General features: G+C 51.9%; 1 protein-coding gene across 4 annotated transcripts in view; it reads left to right on the top strand.

Annotated features, from left to right (window-relative positions):
* Positions 1 to 17,719, top strand: part of CCDC180 (coiled-coil domain containing 180) — a 57,371-nt gene that overhangs the window by 31,890 nt on the left and 7,762 nt on the right. For 2 of the 4 annotated variants that reach the window (XM_070480228.1, XM_070480227.1), the window contains exons 21-32: positions 820 to 1,000; positions 1,955 to 2,101; positions 2,735 to 2,879; positions 3,069 to 3,185; positions 4,607 to 4,705; positions 6,172 to 6,291; positions 7,896 to 8,068; positions 8,323 to 8,378; positions 8,496 to 8,574; positions 10,288 to 10,362; positions 14,460 to 14,526; positions 16,066 to 16,207. In XM_070480228.1, the coding sequence (XP_070336329.1) occupies positions 820 to 1,000; positions 1,955 to 2,101; positions 2,735 to 2,879; positions 3,069 to 3,185; positions 4,607 to 4,705; positions 6,172 to 6,291; positions 7,896 to 8,068; positions 8,323 to 8,378; positions 8,496 to 8,574; positions 10,288 to 10,362; positions 14,460 to 14,526; positions 16,066 to 16,207 (1,401 nt within the window). The other 2 variants (XM_070480229.1, XM_070480230.1) reach the window with 2 other exon arrangements.

Genomic DNA, 17,719 nt, shown 5'->3' with positions numbered 1-17,719 from the left:
GGCACTTTTATTTGAAAGCTTCAGTGGTGCCCATCAGGTTTTCATCTATCATACTTGAAACTTCATCATAGATCCTGAGAGCTTCCTGTGGCCTTAGGAGACCTGCTTTACTTTTTGAGGCCTCGTTGTCCTCATCTGGGAAATATGTGCATTAAATATAAATATAAACAAAGATGCTCCCTGAAGTCTGGTTTCCTTTCTCTTCCCTGGCTCCTGGCCCAACGCACAATGTGAAACTGGAGGCCAGAGAAGCAAAGCCCCAGAGTCCCGCCATTTGTTCTTGGCAGAGCTGAGCCCACGGCACATCCCCCACTCCAGGCAGTAGGAGGTCAGATGAGGTAACCCAAGGCTCTCTGCTAGCTCTTAAGGCCTATGATGGAGCTCTTAAAGTCTGCCATAATTCAGGCTTGTTGGAAATGAGTAACCACTGATAGAAAGGGTCAGATGCCAACTGCCAAACTTTGTGGTGGCCTTTTGCTCCCAGACCCTCTCACCAAAATCCCTGCCCTCCTCAACGCCCATCCCACTGCTCCCAGACCTCGTTCCCTTCCGCTTCTGGCAGGGTATTTCCACCACTCACAGCCCACCAGAGCCTCCTCTCCAATTAAGGACACTGGGGCTGTCTCAGACGGGTTCCCCTGAGGTCTGAGTCCACTCCCAGGCTGAGCCCTGGGGAGGGCAGTGGGGACTGGACCTTGGCTAAGAAGTCCCTTCTCTGTAGCTCGCCTGGGAGAGGCACATCACTATCCAGGAGAATGCTGTCCAGAGCGGACCCAGGGTCCCAGAGGACCTCAGCCCCCGCCCCGTGTCCTCTTTCAGCTGAGCTCTTGCTTCATCAAGAACGGCTGGACAGCCACTGTGCAGGGGTGATGGAGACACTGAGGAAGGAGAGGATGATGTTCTGCCAGTTCCAGGAAGAGCAAAACCTGAAGAGCAAACACTTCCGCCGCAAGATTTCTGACATGGAGCACATCTTCTTGAACGCCACCAAGAGCCAGAAGTAAGGGTCTTGGGGGACTCAGTCATGGCCTGGCAGCCCCAGAACCCTGGCCAGGTGTCTCTGCTCAGAGAAGCAGTCCTCCCATCTGCTGTGGGCAGCAGAAGAGTTGGGGTTTCCAGAAGGATTTTCATCTCGTCATGAGAGTAGGAGTCCAACTACAGTGACACATCTGGCCAGGGGCTTGGTTCTGGGGGTGGGGGAGCAGCCAGAGAGAGAAGAGGGTGCAACTGTCAGAGTGCAGGAATACAAAATGATGTGCCCTGACATGTCCATGGTGGGAAAGACCCAGGGAAATCAGGACGAGCTTCCTGGAGGAGACCCTAGGGCATGGAATGGAGGGAGGTGAGGAGGAGGCAGAATTCTCCCACCAGAGAGGAGCACTGGCCCAGCTCCAGGTGGGGATGTGCTCAGGGTAGAACCAGGGTTTCCTGGAAGGCCATTCAGGGATTTGAGGTGAGGCCCCGTAAGGCCTCCATCTGGTCACAGGTGAGGAGACTTCACAGGTACCGTGGTCAGGTACCCAAGAGGCAGCTGGTTAGGGTAGACTCCGATGTAAAGAGGAAGCCTGCAGGCTGCTCTTTCCGGAAGTCCCAGGGCACAGGAGCCACATTTCTTGGAGTTAAGAGGGGGTGGTGGTAGGGGGAGGACCGGGGGATTCTCTTAGCAATTTGGTGGCAGGAGCCAGACTGAGGAGAGGTGCCCTCCGACCCAGCTCCCTGAGAGTCTGGCACTCTGCACACGCTGGCATTCTGAACTCCCTTCTGAGACCTCTGTCTGCCCCGTGAAGAGAGGCGTGCTTCTGGTGACCGCACAGCTGGGCTCGGGGCTCACGCCATCCCCCGGGCCGCCCTCCCGCGCCCGGGTCGCCTCCCTGCCTCCTGCTCGGGGCGTCACGCCATCCCCCGGGCCGCCCTCCCATGCCCGGGTCGCCTCCCTGCCTCCTGTGTCCCCCAGGCTGGTGACCCTCAGCAGCACTTTGCACCGGGAGCTGCTCAGCTATGTCGACGTCATCCAGGTGTCCCTGCGCAGCTTCCGCCAGTACCTGGAAGAGAGCCTGGGCAAGCTGCGCTACACCAACATTGAGTTCATCAAGCACTGCAGGTGGGAGCCAGCGTCCGGGGCCCCCCCGTGGGCCTCTGGGCTCTCTCTGTTGAGAGGTGGTCTTGTGTGCCTCTTCATCTTTCAATTATGACGAAATATCCATAACATAAATCTGTCCTTTTTAACCATTGTATGTGTGGTTCATTGGCGTTAAGTATGTTCACGTTTTTGTACAGCCATCACCACCGTTCATCTCCGGCACATTTTCACCCTCACAGCTGAAGCTCTAAACACTAACTGCCCATTTCACCTTTCTTCAGCCGCTGGGAACCGCTATGCTATTTGTATTTTCGGTCTCTATGAATTTGACTACTCTAGGGGCCTCATAGAAGTGAAATCACAGCACATTTGTTCTTTTGTGTGCTTGACTTTTTCACTTAGCATAATGTCTTCAGTGCCTGTCCGTGTGTCAGAATTTCATTCCTTCTTAAAGCTCAATAATACTCCATCATGTATGATGTGTTTATCCATTCATCCCTTGATGGACATCTGGGTTGTTTCCCTGCCTGTGTCCTTGAACTTTTTCCATGATCTTGTACTTTTAATCTAAAGCCTTGGCTACCACAGTAGTTGGGATGGGTGGAATGGTTCAGGGCTGATCAATGGCTTTTATTTCTCCCAAATTATTTTCAGATTGTTTTCAGAGGGAGGCAACTTTTCTTCTGAAGAAATTGACTCGCTGTGTCATCGACTAGAGAAGGAAGCTGCCCGGATAGAGTTTGTTGAAAATTTAATCATGATCAACATGGAAAAGATGGAGAGCGATTACCTGGACCAGGTGAGTAGGCCCCACCCTGACCTCTAGCCAGACTCCTGTGACACCCGGTTACATAGTTGCCTTGCTCACTGCCTAATAGGCCAGTCAAGCCCCCTTTCCACCCATTAATTGGGCCTGTCCCCCTCTGCTTCCAGAGTCCGAAATTTCCAAATTAAGTCCCACTCCTTTACTTTTTTCTCTTTCTTTAAGGCTAATGAGTTCATCAGCAAGTTTGAAAGTAAATTCCATAACCTGTCCGTGGACCTTATTTTCATAGAGAAAATCCAGCGCTTGCTGACAAATCTGCAAGTAAACATCAAGTGCGAGGTAGGACAGATACGTTCTTCATCTGCTGGATGTTTATCACACACCTGCACAGGCACTGCCCCAGGTGCTGGGGATACCGGGGGTGTCTCTGCCCCCCTGGGACTGGCACTCCGGCCAGGAAGTCAGAGATTAAATCATAATAGCTTCTGACATCCACCGAGTTATCACACACATGCATCTCAGTGGGCTTATTTTGATGAACTGTTTGAGTCCTCACAAGAGCTGCTCTAAGTCCACTTTATTTTTTTTTTTTTGATATATATATATTTTTTTCCATTTATTTTTATTAGTTGGAGGCTAATTACATCATTACAGTAGTTTTTGTCATACATTGAAATGAATTAGCCATGGATTTACATGTATTCCCCATCCCGATCCCCCCTCCCACCTCCCTCTCCACCCAATCCCTCTGGGTCTTCCCAGTGCACCAGGCCCGAGCACTTGTCTCATGCACCCAACCTGGTCAGCCCACTTTAGAAACAAAGAAATTGAGGCAGAGCCATTAAGAACACACCGTCCCTAAATTGTGGGGCCAAAACGTGAACCCGTGTCTGTGGCACCAGAAATTCAGGCAATGCCTGGCCATTTGGGCTACCGGGGACAAGAGGGCCGCGCGAGGTGCGTGGGGACAGAGAGGAGAGGGTTTCTTCTGGACTGCGGAAGCAGTGCTTCCCAAGGCTTGATGGAGGAGGAGGAGCCAGCCAGGAGGGTGTGGAGCCGTGTCCTGGAGGGGTCAGGAGAAAATCCTGGGGGAGCTGGAGCTTGAAGAAGACGATGCGGGGGTGCACTGAGGCTGGAGCTGCGGCTGGGTCAGCAGGGCCCCACGAGCTGGGCTCCGTGGCGCTGGAGTGAGGGTCGGGGCTGTGGGGATGAGGGTGCTATTGATTACAGTTTTTTAAGCTGCAGTAAAAACTTTTTTTTAAGCGGAAAACTTTCTTCAAAAACATCACTTTGATGGCTTCTGTCTCCCAAATGTGTTGCCATTTTTATTTAACCATTCCTGTTTGGAGGAATTCTTAGTGGGTTTCACTTATTACACACAGAGATGTGATAGACGTGCTTTCACTGGAAGCCCTGCTGATGTCCCTAGGCTGCCTCCCAGAGCTAGAATTCCTGGGCCAGAGCAGGAGTGTTTCAAGGCTCTCTGTGCTTTCCAGGTAGCTTGTACAGATACCCGCTCACCAACAGGGCCTGAGTGTGTCCTCCTAACACCCTCAACCAGTACTGCAGGTCACCAATTTTATTTTTGAAACTTATTTCTTTAGCAGAAAAAAAAACCCTTTAAATTTGCATTGATCTAGTGTCTAATACAGCTTTGCATTTTTCCCTCCAATTTCATTTTTCTCATATTCAACCCAAAACTTTTTCTTGATCAAAATAAGTATTCTGGAAGTAAATCTCTGAACCTCTGGTTTTTCTAGGTAGCAAAATCCAATTTGCAGACAGAGGGATTAAATTCTTCTCTAGAACAGCTTCAAAGCAAGGTACAAATGTGCCGAAGCTCAAAAGGGAATAAACAAGTAAGTGTTCAGTTCAGTTCAGTTCAGTCGCTCAGTCATGTCCGACTCTTTGCGACCCCATGAACCGCAGCAAGCCAGGCCTCCCTGTCCATCACCGACTCCTAGAGTCCACCGAAACCCATGTCCATCGAGTCGATGATGCCATCCAACCATCTCATCTTTCATTGTCCCCTTCTCCTCCTGCCCTCAATCTTTTCCAGCATCAGGGTCTTTTCCAATGAGTCAGCTCTTCGCATCAGGTGGCCAAAGTATTGGAGTTTCAGCTTCAACATCAGTCCTTCCAGTGAACACCCAGGACTGATCAGTAGATGCTAAGCTGTGAATAGTAAAGATGCATGCTAGAATTGTTAACTGGAAATAAACTCACATTTGTGGTATAGATTTCTCTACCACCAGCAGGGCCTCTGAACCTTCCTACGTCACCTCTATTTTATTCAGTGGGATTAAGGAAGAGAAGAGAAAGCAGCCCCAGCCCCCAGCAGCTCCCTGACAGGCATACTGAGGCCAGCGAGCACAGGGTGTTGAGTCTGGCCTTCCTCCCACGCTGATGTCGCGAGGCCTCCCTCCTTATAATTGGAATGCAGCCCTGGATGAGTAGCGGAAGCAGGACTCTGCCCTCTGAACAACCATCTTTTGTTCCAACCAGTGTGCATAAACTGGTTACTTCCATTTTCTACGTGTAAGTGGTGAAAAGTCCAAATTGGAATGAAGTCTGAGAGAAGTGAGGTTCTAAGTGCCCGCCGGGCCCTGATCAGCAAAGCAGGTCTCTGCACGCTTACATCGTTGACTTGCTTGTTCTGCCTCTCGTGCATGTCCCTGTCCCCTGTGATATCCCTGTGGTCAGGGTGTCCTGGCCACCCTGAGCCCTTTTCTCCCCAGCCCAGCCAGGCATTTGTAGACCTGGTGTCCTGGCCAGCAGGTCTTAGCTCTCTGGTTTCAGTAACCGAGTTGAAGTTTTATCATTGTTAGCACTGTTGTTTGCTGTTGTTTAGTTGCTCAGTTGTGTCCGACTCTTTTGTGACCTCATGGCCTCTGAGGCCATGGCTCCTCTGTCCATGGAATTCTCCAGGCAAGAAAACTGGAGTGGGTTGCCCTGCCCTTCCCCAGGGGATCTTCCTGACCCAGGGATGAAACCCGGGTCTCCTGCACTGCCAGCAGATTCTTTACCCATCCTCTGAGCCACCAAGGAAGTCAAGTAAGTTTGAGCCATTTGCTCAGAACAAACCCATAGAACCAGGAATAGAACTCCTGATGCCCCATCCAGGAAGGACCCGCTGCCCAGTAGAGTTGCCCAAGAGAGCTGGCGCAGGGCTCCTCATTCCTCCAGGGCCCTCCCTGCAAGAGGGGCGCCTCCCTGGAGCCAAGAGGTGTCCTCACCAGCCAGCTGGCTCCTGCAGTCCACGTGGAGTCAGCCTGCCCACCTTCAGTCTGCTTCCTGTGGCTTTTTTCCTCCATATTCTCACTAGGTAGTGAGCACGGAAGACCTCCTTGGCCTTATTCGAACTTGGAAAGAAAAACTGAGCCAAAGAATTGAGTATCTCAACTGCAAGCTGGACATGATATCCATGACTCACCTGGTCTTTTCCGTAAGGAATGGGATGGGGCAGCCATGGGGAAGAGCATCTGAGCTGTGGGGGCTGGGCTCCCTGGTATCCTACAGGGTTCAGCAGATCCCAGGGAGAGAAGACCCCTCAGGCCCCTGCTGGACATCAGGCCTGCAGGGATGCGTTAGAAAGGCCACAGACTGTGGAGTCAGATCTGGGTTCACACCCCAGGTGGGCCACTTCCCTCACTGGTCCCTGTGGAGATCCGTCACCTCCTGGCAGCACCTCCCCGCCCCATCGGGGCCCTCAGCTCTCAGGGAAGTCTCAGCTCTCAGCTTCTTCCTTCCCGCTCGCTCCCATTAGCAGCCACCAGCTTCTCCCCATCCCACCCCCACTACCTTGTCCAAGCCCCCCAGCTTTTGCACATATGGCTGTCCTGATCCTCGCACTTAGCCCTGTGATCCACTCCCTGAGCTGCAGCCAGGCCTCTTGGACAAGGCCAGTCTGCCCATGTCCCTCTCCTGTCCTCAGGATAAGATCCAGATCCTCACCAGGCCTGCCTCGACCCCTTCATTTCTCTGGTCCCCCTAAGAGCTCAGTTTCCCCGAGGCCTTCACTCACCCACTAGTTTGGGCCAGCATCTCCTGACCCCCGTGGCATGTTCTACTTCCGCATGAACCCACAGACCATTCAGTGAGGTCCCCCTTCTAGGAGCTGCCTCCCCTAGACGGTGTGCCCCAAGAGGGCAGAGCCTGTCACCCTCAGGCCACACTCAGCCTCTCTCGCCAAGCTTTCCCCGGAGGTCTCAGCCAGCTTCCAGGAGGACCTGTCCCAGAGCCGATGGCAGTCTAAGGGGATGCCCCGCAAGCCACACTCTGCCTGCCCGCAGGCCCCGCCTCTCGCGGCCATGCTCTGATCCAGCCCTCCTTCCTGTGGGGAGGCTCTTCCTGCTGTGCTGCCGGCGCCAAGCTTTCATCACAGCAACAGTACTGAGCCCCGCCAGACGAAACTCAGGAGTCCTGCTGGAGTCCTTGCCTCCGGGGCTTACGGTGCAGCCACGGCACAGAATAAAACAGGGCAGAGCTCACCTAAGTGCTTGTGGTGGGTCCCGCGCTCACTGTTTCTCCAAGGTCCTGCGCAAGGTGGAGGTGGCCACTCACTTATCCACGCACTCGTTCATGTACTTGTCCTTTGCTCAAAAGCACCACCTGGGCACATCTGCGAGTAGCCCAGTTCGTGACCCTCAGCTACAGGGAAGATGCTGTAACTTTGTTTTCATTGCACTGGCCCCAGTTTGACCATTTATTTGTAGAGGTCCATATTAAATGTCTTGTTTCTCTGACCAGACTGTAAGCTCTATAAGGATAAGAGTCACATGTGGCCCTTTTACCCTGTGTCCCAGGCCCAGGGAGAGCCTTGCAGAAAGCAGGCACTCAACAAATACTTTTGAAGGTCTCGTCATGCACACATGAATGAATGAATGAATGGTCCTCTAAGGTATATATAATCCATGCTGCTTCACAGAAGGGGCAAGAGAGGCTCAAAGTGGTCAGCCTGCAGCACCTGGGCCCAGTGGTCCTGGGATGGGAACCCAGCCTGCCTGCCTCCCTGACACCCACAATCAGGCCCTGCTCTTTGGCCTGCAGGACAACGTCTTGACTGACCTGGAGGTAGACAGTGACATCTTGTTATCTTCAGAAGTCTATGAAGAAGAGGCTAAGGCAGACATAGTCACCCCTGAGTCCTTTGCCCAGCCAAGCCGCATGGGGAAGTCCATGATTGAAGACCCAGCCGTGGAGGTGGTCAAGAGGATCCTGCAGTGAGTGGCCTGGGTGTGAACAGTGGGGCCCAAGCCTTCAGGGGCCAGTCCCCATGTGAGCCCACCCTAACAGCTGTGGCCTTGTGCAGGCCTCCTTCTCCCCCCAAGAGCCTCAGCTTCCTCCTCTGAAGTGGAGCTCACGATTGGGCGGATTTACGTGGCATTGTGGCCTAGCCAGGATGGGGCCCTGTGCCTGGCCTCAGCCATCCTCTTGGTCATTGGGGAAAAGCTCTCATCCTTTCCTTTGGTTTCAGGTTTCCCGACTCGAAGTCCTCAACCCATCAGTGTGACAAAGAACGGTCCCAGACAGGTAGGGGCAGCCAGGCCTGTGAATTTAGGGCGCTGACAGTGGGGTAGCCGGGGGTGCCACCTCGTCCCTCCTCACCTGGGATCCTTCGTTGTTCTCCTGGGTGCCCATCACCCAAAGCCTTGAGGCGAATCCGGAACCGAGCAGAGCACTCCCTGAAGAAGGCCGTGTCCATCGCCAGTGCCACCTCGGCAGCAAGGTAGAGAGGCTAGGCTGCCTGCAGCCTCCCCTTCCCAGACCCGACCCCGACCCCCAGACGGAGGCCAGAGGCTGCCCTGTACCAGCCTGTGTCCTCAGAATGTGCCTCCTGTGCTAACAGACTCGCCAAATAGGGACCCTCCAAGTTGGGACCCCGCAAGGGGCCGGCTCCAAAGCCTGCCTTAGACAGGTCTGTTCTCATCCCTGCCCAGTGGCTTGACTCTCACAGCCCTCCACCTGAGAGCCTGCCAGGGTGCTGGGGGTATCCGCAGTGACAGCTACCTCCCATACACACCGTGTCTGTCAGAGGGCGTGACCTGGGAGGTGGCTTTCCTTGGATGACATCACAGAGTCTTGGGAGTTCTGAGTCTCTGCATCCTGGCCATGTGTGCTGTCCACTATGCCCTCTCAGGGTTGTTAGACTCATGGCTCAGTGAGCATGGGCCCTGGATGGCCCCTGACACCGACTTTATAGGAGGTGGATGACAGAAGCCACATGGCTGACCTCACTTTCTGAGTCTTTGATGAGCCATTATTGACCTAGTTTAATTCTTGGTTTTGAAGAAGTGACACTGAAGAGATTCCTGCTTTGCATACATCCAGAGAGTCTTTTTGAACAGGTGTGCCATCTGCAGTGTGGAAATAAACAAAGACCAACCAAATGGGAAAAGCAAACACTATGCAAAGCTTGCTACAACCAGGGAAGCAGCCACTATCACTTGCATTTTAACAGAGACACAAAGGCAGGCAAGAGAGTGGGAAAGGGGTGTAGTGGAGAAAAGGGAAGGCTTCAGATGTACCCTGTTGGTGGTTGTTGCCCTGGGAAGGCTGGAGGAGGCCCAAGAGCAGTAGGCATCCTGTGTGATTGGTTAGGGGTATGCATTTGACTTGTTCGTCCCAAGTCAGAAGCAGGGACAAAATCTAAGGGAGCTGTCCTACAGAGCAGGTCCTGGTCTTGTGGGGTGAATTGTTACAGAGGGTATTATTTGGCTTCCTGGATTGTTACTAAAGATATCAATCTGTCTTCCTGCAAGTCTGGCTTCCAGCAGGCAGGCTTCCTGAATGGTTTATTGTAACGAAGGGTTTGGTGTCCTAGGCAGGTTGTTACAGCTTATGAGCCAGGGTTCTCTGTTTATACATGGTGTAACCATTGTCCATTTGTATAATCAGCCTCTCAGTGGTTACCAGTGACATATCTGTGCTGCTAAGGCTGCCAGATGAAAATTCAGGATGTCCAGTTACATTTGAATTTCAAGAAAACAACACATAATTTATTTTTTAATATGAGTATGCCCCAAATAACACATGGTGTGTATGCAGAAAATTGCTTATTGCTTATATGAATTTCAAGCTTATTTTAAAAATTTATTTTATTGAAATATAGTTGGCTTATAATGTGTTAAGGAATTCAAATTTAACATGTGCTTGTATTTGAAAATTTGGCATCGCTGCCTGCGGCTCTCAACCTGTTTCTTTGGGTCCTCACCACAGGGAAGCAAGGATTCTGGTTTCGGGGCTGGAGCCCCTCCGCCCCTCCCCCGGCCTTGAGTGGGCTCCGTCCCTACTCTAAGGCCATCTGCAGAGCTGTCGAGGGGTGGGCCGGCAGCTCGAGGGGCCGGGCCGCGCCCGCGGGTCTGGGCAGGGCTGCTGCAGACTCAGGTCTGCCTGCGCCCGGCTCCAGCTTGCAGAGCACTGACTCGCCTTTGCCCCACAGCATCACGCGCTACACCAAGCCCAACCGCCTGGACAGAAAGTACCAGGTGCTCGGCGACAGGCCTCCTCCGACGGAGTAAGTGTCAGCACCGTTCCTTTAACTCTGCTTTAACCTGTCATCGTTGTCACTTGGCAGCTAAATCTGACTCACTGAGGGGGAAGTAAGCAATAGAGGGACAGAGCAGGAGAGGTTTCGAGGGGCTGGTAAGGGTCAAGGTCTGTTTGTCTCAGCCTGTTTCACCTAAATCTATTGAGAGATGTTTTCACTGAATGTAGGCATTCATCAAGAAGGCATTCTTCTTTCCTTTGAACAATCTGTTTATTTCTGTTCAGTCACCTTTTGTTTATTAAAGGCTAGCTGCTCCATCTCTTGCGATTTGGTTGTAGGGCAGCCAGTCAAGCTTTCTAGACATTGGGCCTGAAGCCCCAGAATGGCCTGCTTGGGAGCAGCCCCTGGCGTTCCAGTTGCCCATCACCCAATTTCACCTGGCGGGGCTTCTTTGGGTCCTGGAGGAAAAGCCAGCTGTAGAACAACTGCGAGTCCCAGCAAGGGCCTGGACGTTTAGGGTTCAGCTGTCAGTGGCGTCAAGTCAGGACGGTGGGGGGAAAATTAGAAATGTTAATGTGAGGAGTTGTAGCCAGATATGAAGGAGGCTAGAAGAGTTGAGCCTGGAGAAGGGAATGGCAGCCCACTCCAATATTCCTGCCTGGGAAATCCCATGGACAGAGGTGCCTGGTGGGCTACAGTACATGAGGCCGCAGAAGAGTCAGACGTGACTCGGTGACTAAACAACAACAGAAGAGTTGAGATTTGATACGAATTGACAAATATGCGTGATGGCAAGATCTGATCCAGTTTCCAGGGAAGCCATGAATCCTCAAAGCTAACAAATAGGGTTCAGTTCAATTCAGTTCAGTTCAGTCGCTCAGTCGTGTCCGACTCTTTGCAACCCCATGAATCGCAGCACACCAGGCCTCCCTGCCCATCACCCAACTCCCGGAGTTTACTCAAACTCATGCCCATCGAGTCGGTGATGCCATCCAGCCATCTCACCCTCTGTTGTCCCCCTTTCCTCCTGCCCCCAATCCCTCCCAGCATCAGGGTCTTTTCCAATGAGTCAGCTCTTCACATGAGGTGGCCAAAGTATTGGAGTTTCAGCTTCAGCATCAGTCCTTGCAATGAACACCCAGGACTGATCTCCTTCAGGATGGACTGGTTGGATCTCCTTGCAGTCCAAGGGACTCTCAAGAGTCTTGTCCAACACCACAATTCAAAAGCATCAATTTTTCGGCACTCAGCTTTCTTCACAGTCCGACTGTCACAAATAGGGTTAGGATCTACTAATCACGAGAGAGTGCTATAGTTATTGAAACGTGAAATATCTGTTGCTGTTCTTTTTGGTTCTTGTTTATGAAACAAGTCTAGTCTCTTTAGATTTGGCCTGATTATTTACATAAGTGCAGCAAGAGTGGTAGCCGACCACTGAAACTTTTATGTTTGCATTCCTGGAACTTTTCATAAAGAATCTCAAATTAGACTCTTAAAAGCCTCTTGAGACTAGGAAGACAAGTCAGATTGCACCCACAGTACCTATCGATTTGGGTGAAATCCTCTCTTCTTAAGGTCCCCACAATACTGTAAGGTTTTCCTTACGCACCTATGAAGCTGGGAACCCCGTAAACCAGGTGCCAGGTTGATTTTCCAAAGAGGGCTTAAAAGCATTGTCTCCATCAAGTCAACCTTAGTTTCTTTAAAATGTTTGATCATGTCATGTCTTATACATTGTTGTTCATATGACATTTCTGTCAAAGCCTCTTTTATCAGTGTTTCTAATTATATCCCATCGCAAGAAGGACAACTTCATGTTGAACTCACGTAAATAAGTATAAGAGTTTTTGAATTCTACAGCACATCTGAGTGGATGCAGCGTGCTTCTCCTTACCTCTTTTCCCCTTTAGCCTCAGGCAGTTGCTTTCAGGAGCCCCTCAGGCCCTTGAGAGCCCTGATAGGATCAAGGGCCCAAGCTTAGTTCAAGCAGTTCAACTTAGCTCAAGTTTAGTTGAGCTGCTTGTTCAACTAGTTAAGTAGTTAAGTACTTCAACTTAAGTTAGTTAAGTAGTTTAACTTAGCTCAAGTTTAACTTAGTAGTTAAACTTAATTAACTCCCTAGAGGGAGTTGAGGGCTGGAGTGGGAAGGGAAGGGATTGAGAGGAAGGACAGAGAGATGGAGGAGGTAGCAGTTTAGAGGGGGGCATATCAGAGGAAACCAGGCAACTGAAGGGAAGGTGGAAGGCGGCAAAATGGGGAAGAAGGAGCAGAGGTGTTGACGGGCAGGGAGGGAGAGGCCTTAGAGGAGCCAGTTTAGGGAGATCTTGTTTTCCCAAGAAGCCAATAAAGTCCCAAACTCTCCTTAGTAGAGCCCTGCCAGGAGCATGAGTCATGCGACAGAAACTGGGAAAGGAGCGGTGACCGCACACGGAAGGACCTGATGTTTGCTCAGGGGCAGCTTCCGTCAAAGTCAGCAGAGAGCGAGGTCTCTTCCTAGAAAGGGCTGGGAAAGTAGTGGGGAGAGCCATGAAGTTAGACCCTTTGTGCAGCTCCGCGGGTCCCTCTCCCGAAGAAGCCATCTCTCAGGACGGAAACGTTTGCACGAAGATGTACCATGCAATACTTTTTATCCCAGCTGAAAATGGGGGGAAAACCTAAAGTCCAAAAATAGGGGATTGTAAACACAGTACATACATACCCAGTGGTGTTACAGAGCCATTTAAAATGATATCATCACGCAGGGGGAACACTTTAAAGGGTGCAGAATGTCAAAAGCACATGAGCCTAATTCCAAACCAATTTAAGCATCAGCAGAAGGAAATATAGTAAATGTTAGCATTAATTTTTCCATCTTTTCAGCTTATTTCTAATTTTCTTTAATTATGATGAGTGAATTTGTAAAGGAAAGATCACATCACACACACATACACACACAGATTTTTCGGCAAAGAGGCATGCAGGGTCTTAGTTCCCCAACAGGGAACTGGACCTGTGCCCCCTGCAGTGGAGGAATGGGGTCTTAACCACTGGACCAGCAGAGAAGTCCCATTTTTTTAATTTGGTGGTGGTTTAGTCACTCAGTTGTGTCTGACTCTTTGCAAGCCCATGGACTGTGGCCCCCCAGGCTCCTCTGTCCATGGGATTCTGCAGGCAGGAATACTGGAGTGGGTTGCCATTTCCTTTTCCATTTTTTTTTTAAAATTTGGGGGACTTTAAAAATATATATACATATATTTTAGAAACTGGTCAAAAATGATGTGTGTGTAAAACAGTCACTGCATCACTTTACAGAAATTTTGAAAAGATAGTTGTCCTCCAGGTATGTGCAGTTCTAACACATCAGTCCCTTACTTCACTCTTAGCATTGAGACAGTTGACCTACTGACAGCAATATTCGCTAGATCTGGGCAGATTTGTTCAGTAAAGGACCTCGTGTGCACAGTCAGCCCAAAGGCCAGATGTTTCAGAAAGAGGATGTTTGGTCCTACAGGCAGTCCTGCACATTTGATGAATGTTTATAAGGAATTGTTCTTTCTCCTCTAAACCAAGACAGAGACACTGATAGGTGTAGGCAATACACTGGACAGGGGATTCTATGGGGAACGAAAGCAGACAGTGTGTGTCCTGCTGGCCTTTACCAGCTGCTGGGAGAGATGGGACTGATCAATCAGCCAGCCACACATATCAATCCCCAGAGCTCCTATGGGGAGGCGAGAAAGCTGAGAGCTGCTCAGGGCGTTGGAGCAAGGCAGTCAGGGGTTGCCACGGAGCCAGGGCCGGAGGAAAAGCAAATGTGACCAAGAGGAAAGTTATTTGTGTTCCCTGGAGAGGAATCAGTGTGAGCAATGGCCCTGGGGCAAGAGTGAGTAATTCCAAGGAGTAATGAGGAACAAAAAAGAACAGAGACACTTGGAAGGGGCCAAACACAGCTCAGCACATGCAGGCGGCATTCAACGCGGCAAGCAGAAGTGCGAGGTGGGAGCATGCTTGGGCGACCCACGCTGTCCAAGGCCACTTCAGGCTGGGCCGCTGAGCACTCGGATGTTGTGTCCACTTGGTCTTGTCCACACCATTTGCTGTGATTAGACAAGCCCTCTCAGGGATCTGTCTCCTGTGTGTTGCAGGGATTTTAAAGGCATCATCCTGAGCCTCCTCTGGGAAAGCAACGAGCTCCTGCTGACGGTCGTGGAGGTAAGGGCTCTGCCTGCCCTCCTGCCATCTGCTGGCCACACACCCCCAGCGGGCTCTCCCCCCACCTTCTGCCAATAATGACCTTTGGGTAAAACTGAGGAGAGGGGACTCCAGCCCCTGTGACCACAGCTGCCCAGCTTCTATCACCTTGTGTGGTGTTTCTCATCCTAGAATTAAAGCTCATCCAACCATTTGCCCATTTATTCCACCACCAAACCTTTCTTGGGTCCTATGTGTCAGACATTTAGCACACCCGATATCAGGAGCAAGCCTGGTCTCTGACCCGGAGTGGCCAGCTCCCAGCAGAGAAAGACATGTGATGGCAGCACAGAGGGTGGGTGGGGCTGTGGGAGCAACTGTCTGGGGTGGGGGGGCCTCTGGTAGGAGCAACCCAGGGCCCCGGTCCAGTGCATCCCACACAGGGGTGTCTGTGTGCTCCCTGTCGGCGTCCCCCTGGGTGGGAGTCTTTGGAGCAGAGCTCCAGGCCATCTGTGTTAGTGGCCCCGCTTGGCACTCCATAGAAAGCTCTTGGTCTCATGGGTGGAAGACCCATCTTCATCTTGAAGGATGTGTAGAGTTTTACCGTTGACTTGCTTGTGCCTCGCGTAGCTCTGGGACAGTGACAGTGGTGACAGGGACAGAGGGAGGAGGGAGACCCCAGAGGAGGGGACAGGGACAGAGGGAGGAGGGAGACCCCAGAGGAGGGGACAGGGACAGAGGGAGGAGGGAGACCCCAGAGGAGGGGACAGGGACAGAGGGAGGAGGGAGACCCCAGAGGAGGGGACAGGGACAGAGGGAGGAGGGAGACCCCAGAGGAGGGGACAGGGACAGAGGGAGGAGGGAGACCCCAGAGGAGGGGACAGGGACAGAGGGAGGAGGGAGACCCCAGAGGAGGGGACAGGGACAGAGGGAGGAGGGAGACCCCAGAGGAGGGGACAGGGACAGAGGGAGGAGAGAGACCCCAGAGGAGGGGACAGGGACAGAGGGAGGAGGGAGACCCCAGAGGAGGGGACAGGGACAGAGGGAGGAGGGAGACCCCAGAGGAGGGGACAGGGACAGAGGGGGGAGGGAGACCACAGTGTGGGGACAGGGACAGAGGGAGGAGGGAGACCCCAGAGGAGGGGACAAGGACAGAGGGAGGAGGGAGACCCCAGAGGAGGGGACAGGGACAGAGGGAGGAGGGAGACCCCAGAGGAGGGGACAGGGACAGAGGGAGGAGGGAGACCCCAGAGGAGGGGACAGGGACAGAGGGAGGAGGGAGACCCCAGAGGAGGGGACAGGGACAGAGGGAGGAGGGAGACCCCAGAGGAGGGGACAGGGACAGAGGGAGGAGGGAGACCCCAGAGGAGGGGACAGGGACAGAGGGAGGAGGGAGACCCCAGAGGAGGGGACAGGGACAGAGGGAGGAGAGACCCCAGAGGAGGGGACAGCAGTTGAGAAGATCAAGGGGTGAGGAGAGCACAGCGGGGGATGCCAGGGTCTTGGGCCTGGCCCCCTGGAGAGGGGCCTGGCGCCCACCCTGCCCACCCTCTCCTGTAGGAGTATTACCGCAGAGAGAAACGCTCAGTCGCCAGGCCTGACTGCGTGTATGAAACCTTCGACCAGTGCGCAGAGGACATCTGCAGGAAGGTCCTGGAGTACCGCAGCCAGGCAGACGACTACCACAACTCCTGCCTCCTAGGTGGGTGTGACCAGCAGGCAGGTGGCAGGTGGTGGCCACTCACAGCCTGAATGGTGCCCTCCCGACCTGGAGGTCACATGGAGGCAGAAGAACCTCCCTGTGAAAAACTGACATCTTAGAATGAGGCAAAAAACCTTGATCAGATTTAACTGGGGAAAAAACAATGCCCTTCCCGCAAAAAGGTTAAGTTTTCTTGAGAAATACGGTGATTTGTATCACTAAAAATGTTTCACTCTTTGAAAATTTTTTACAGCTTTTTTGAGATATTCCCTCAATGAAATAGGGGGGAAAGAAGGAATGGGATGAACTGGGAGATTAGTATTGACATATATACACTACCATGTGAGAATCTGCCGGCAGTGCAGGAGATGTGGGTTCAGTCCCTGGGTCAGGAAGATCCCCTGGAGGAGGAAATGACAACCCACTCCAGTATTCTTACCTGGGAAATCCAGTGGATAGAGAAGCCTGCTACAATTCAGGCTACAATTCAAAGGGTCACAAAGAATCGGATGTGACTGAGCAATTGAACATGCACACAAATGTAAGCTAGATAGCTAGTGGGAAGCTGTGTTACAATTCAGTGGGTTTTAATATGTTCACAGAGTTGTGCAACCATCACCACTGTGAATTTCAGAACTTCTATCCCTCTATCATGTCCCCAGCCCTCAGCAACCACTAGCCTACTTTCTGTTCATCCATTGTTAGAATGTGTCAGGTAGCCTTTTTATGGCTGGATCATATTCCATAGTGTGCATACACCGTAGTTTGTTTCTTTGTTCAGTGGTAGACATTTGGCTGTATCCGCCGTCTGGCGATTACGGATGGTGCTGCTGTAAACACTCATGTGCGTGTTGTGTGTGGATGTATGACTTCATTTCTCCTGGGCGTGTAACTAGGAGTAGACTTGCTGGGTCATATGGGGCCTCTGTGTTTAATCATTTGAAGAATCCTTCCACCGTGTCGAGTGTGTGCCTGGGCTGTGATGAACTTAATAGACACAGCCTCCTAGAGAACAGGGACATGAAAACAGGCAGGTGGGATATATCTTGCCATTTATGTTGATTATAATGACATAAAAGGAGCTGTGAAAACACACTCATAGCTGCCTCTCTCCTTGCCCAGTTCTCCATGTCCACAGCCTTACGTGTTTTTGCTAATGATCTCTAAGGCGTTAAGTCCTGATTACCTCTACTTGTAAGGCAGGGAACCTAAGGGCGCATTACAGGCCTGCTATGGGTTGAGGGGCAGCCGGGGTAGAAAAGGGAGAGGATTGGGGGTAGCCAGACCTGAGATCAAGACCCAGCACTGCCGTCCCCAGCTGTATGACATGGACCAAGTCCCCTCCCCTTGCCTGCAAATGGAGCCAAGGATGACAGCCACCATGCAGGGGTTTTTTGAGGACTCAGCCCCTCACAGCCTTGCCGTCTCCAGGGGAAATCAACAATGGCTCTCATTCCTGTAGTTGTAGAATGACTGGAATTGAAACCACAGGCAGCGTTTGGTTTCTCTAGC

The sequence above is a fragment of the Odocoileus virginianus genome, chromosome 18 (assembly GCF_023699985.2).
Source record: "Odocoileus virginianus isolate 20LAN1187 ecotype Illinois chromosome 18, Ovbor_1.2, whole genome shotgun sequence".
In the NCBI taxonomy this organism is placed as follows: Eukaryota; Metazoa; Chordata; class Mammalia; order Artiodactyla; family Cervidae; genus Odocoileus; species Odocoileus virginianus.
This window is presented reverse-complemented; position numbering and strand designations above follow the sequence as displayed.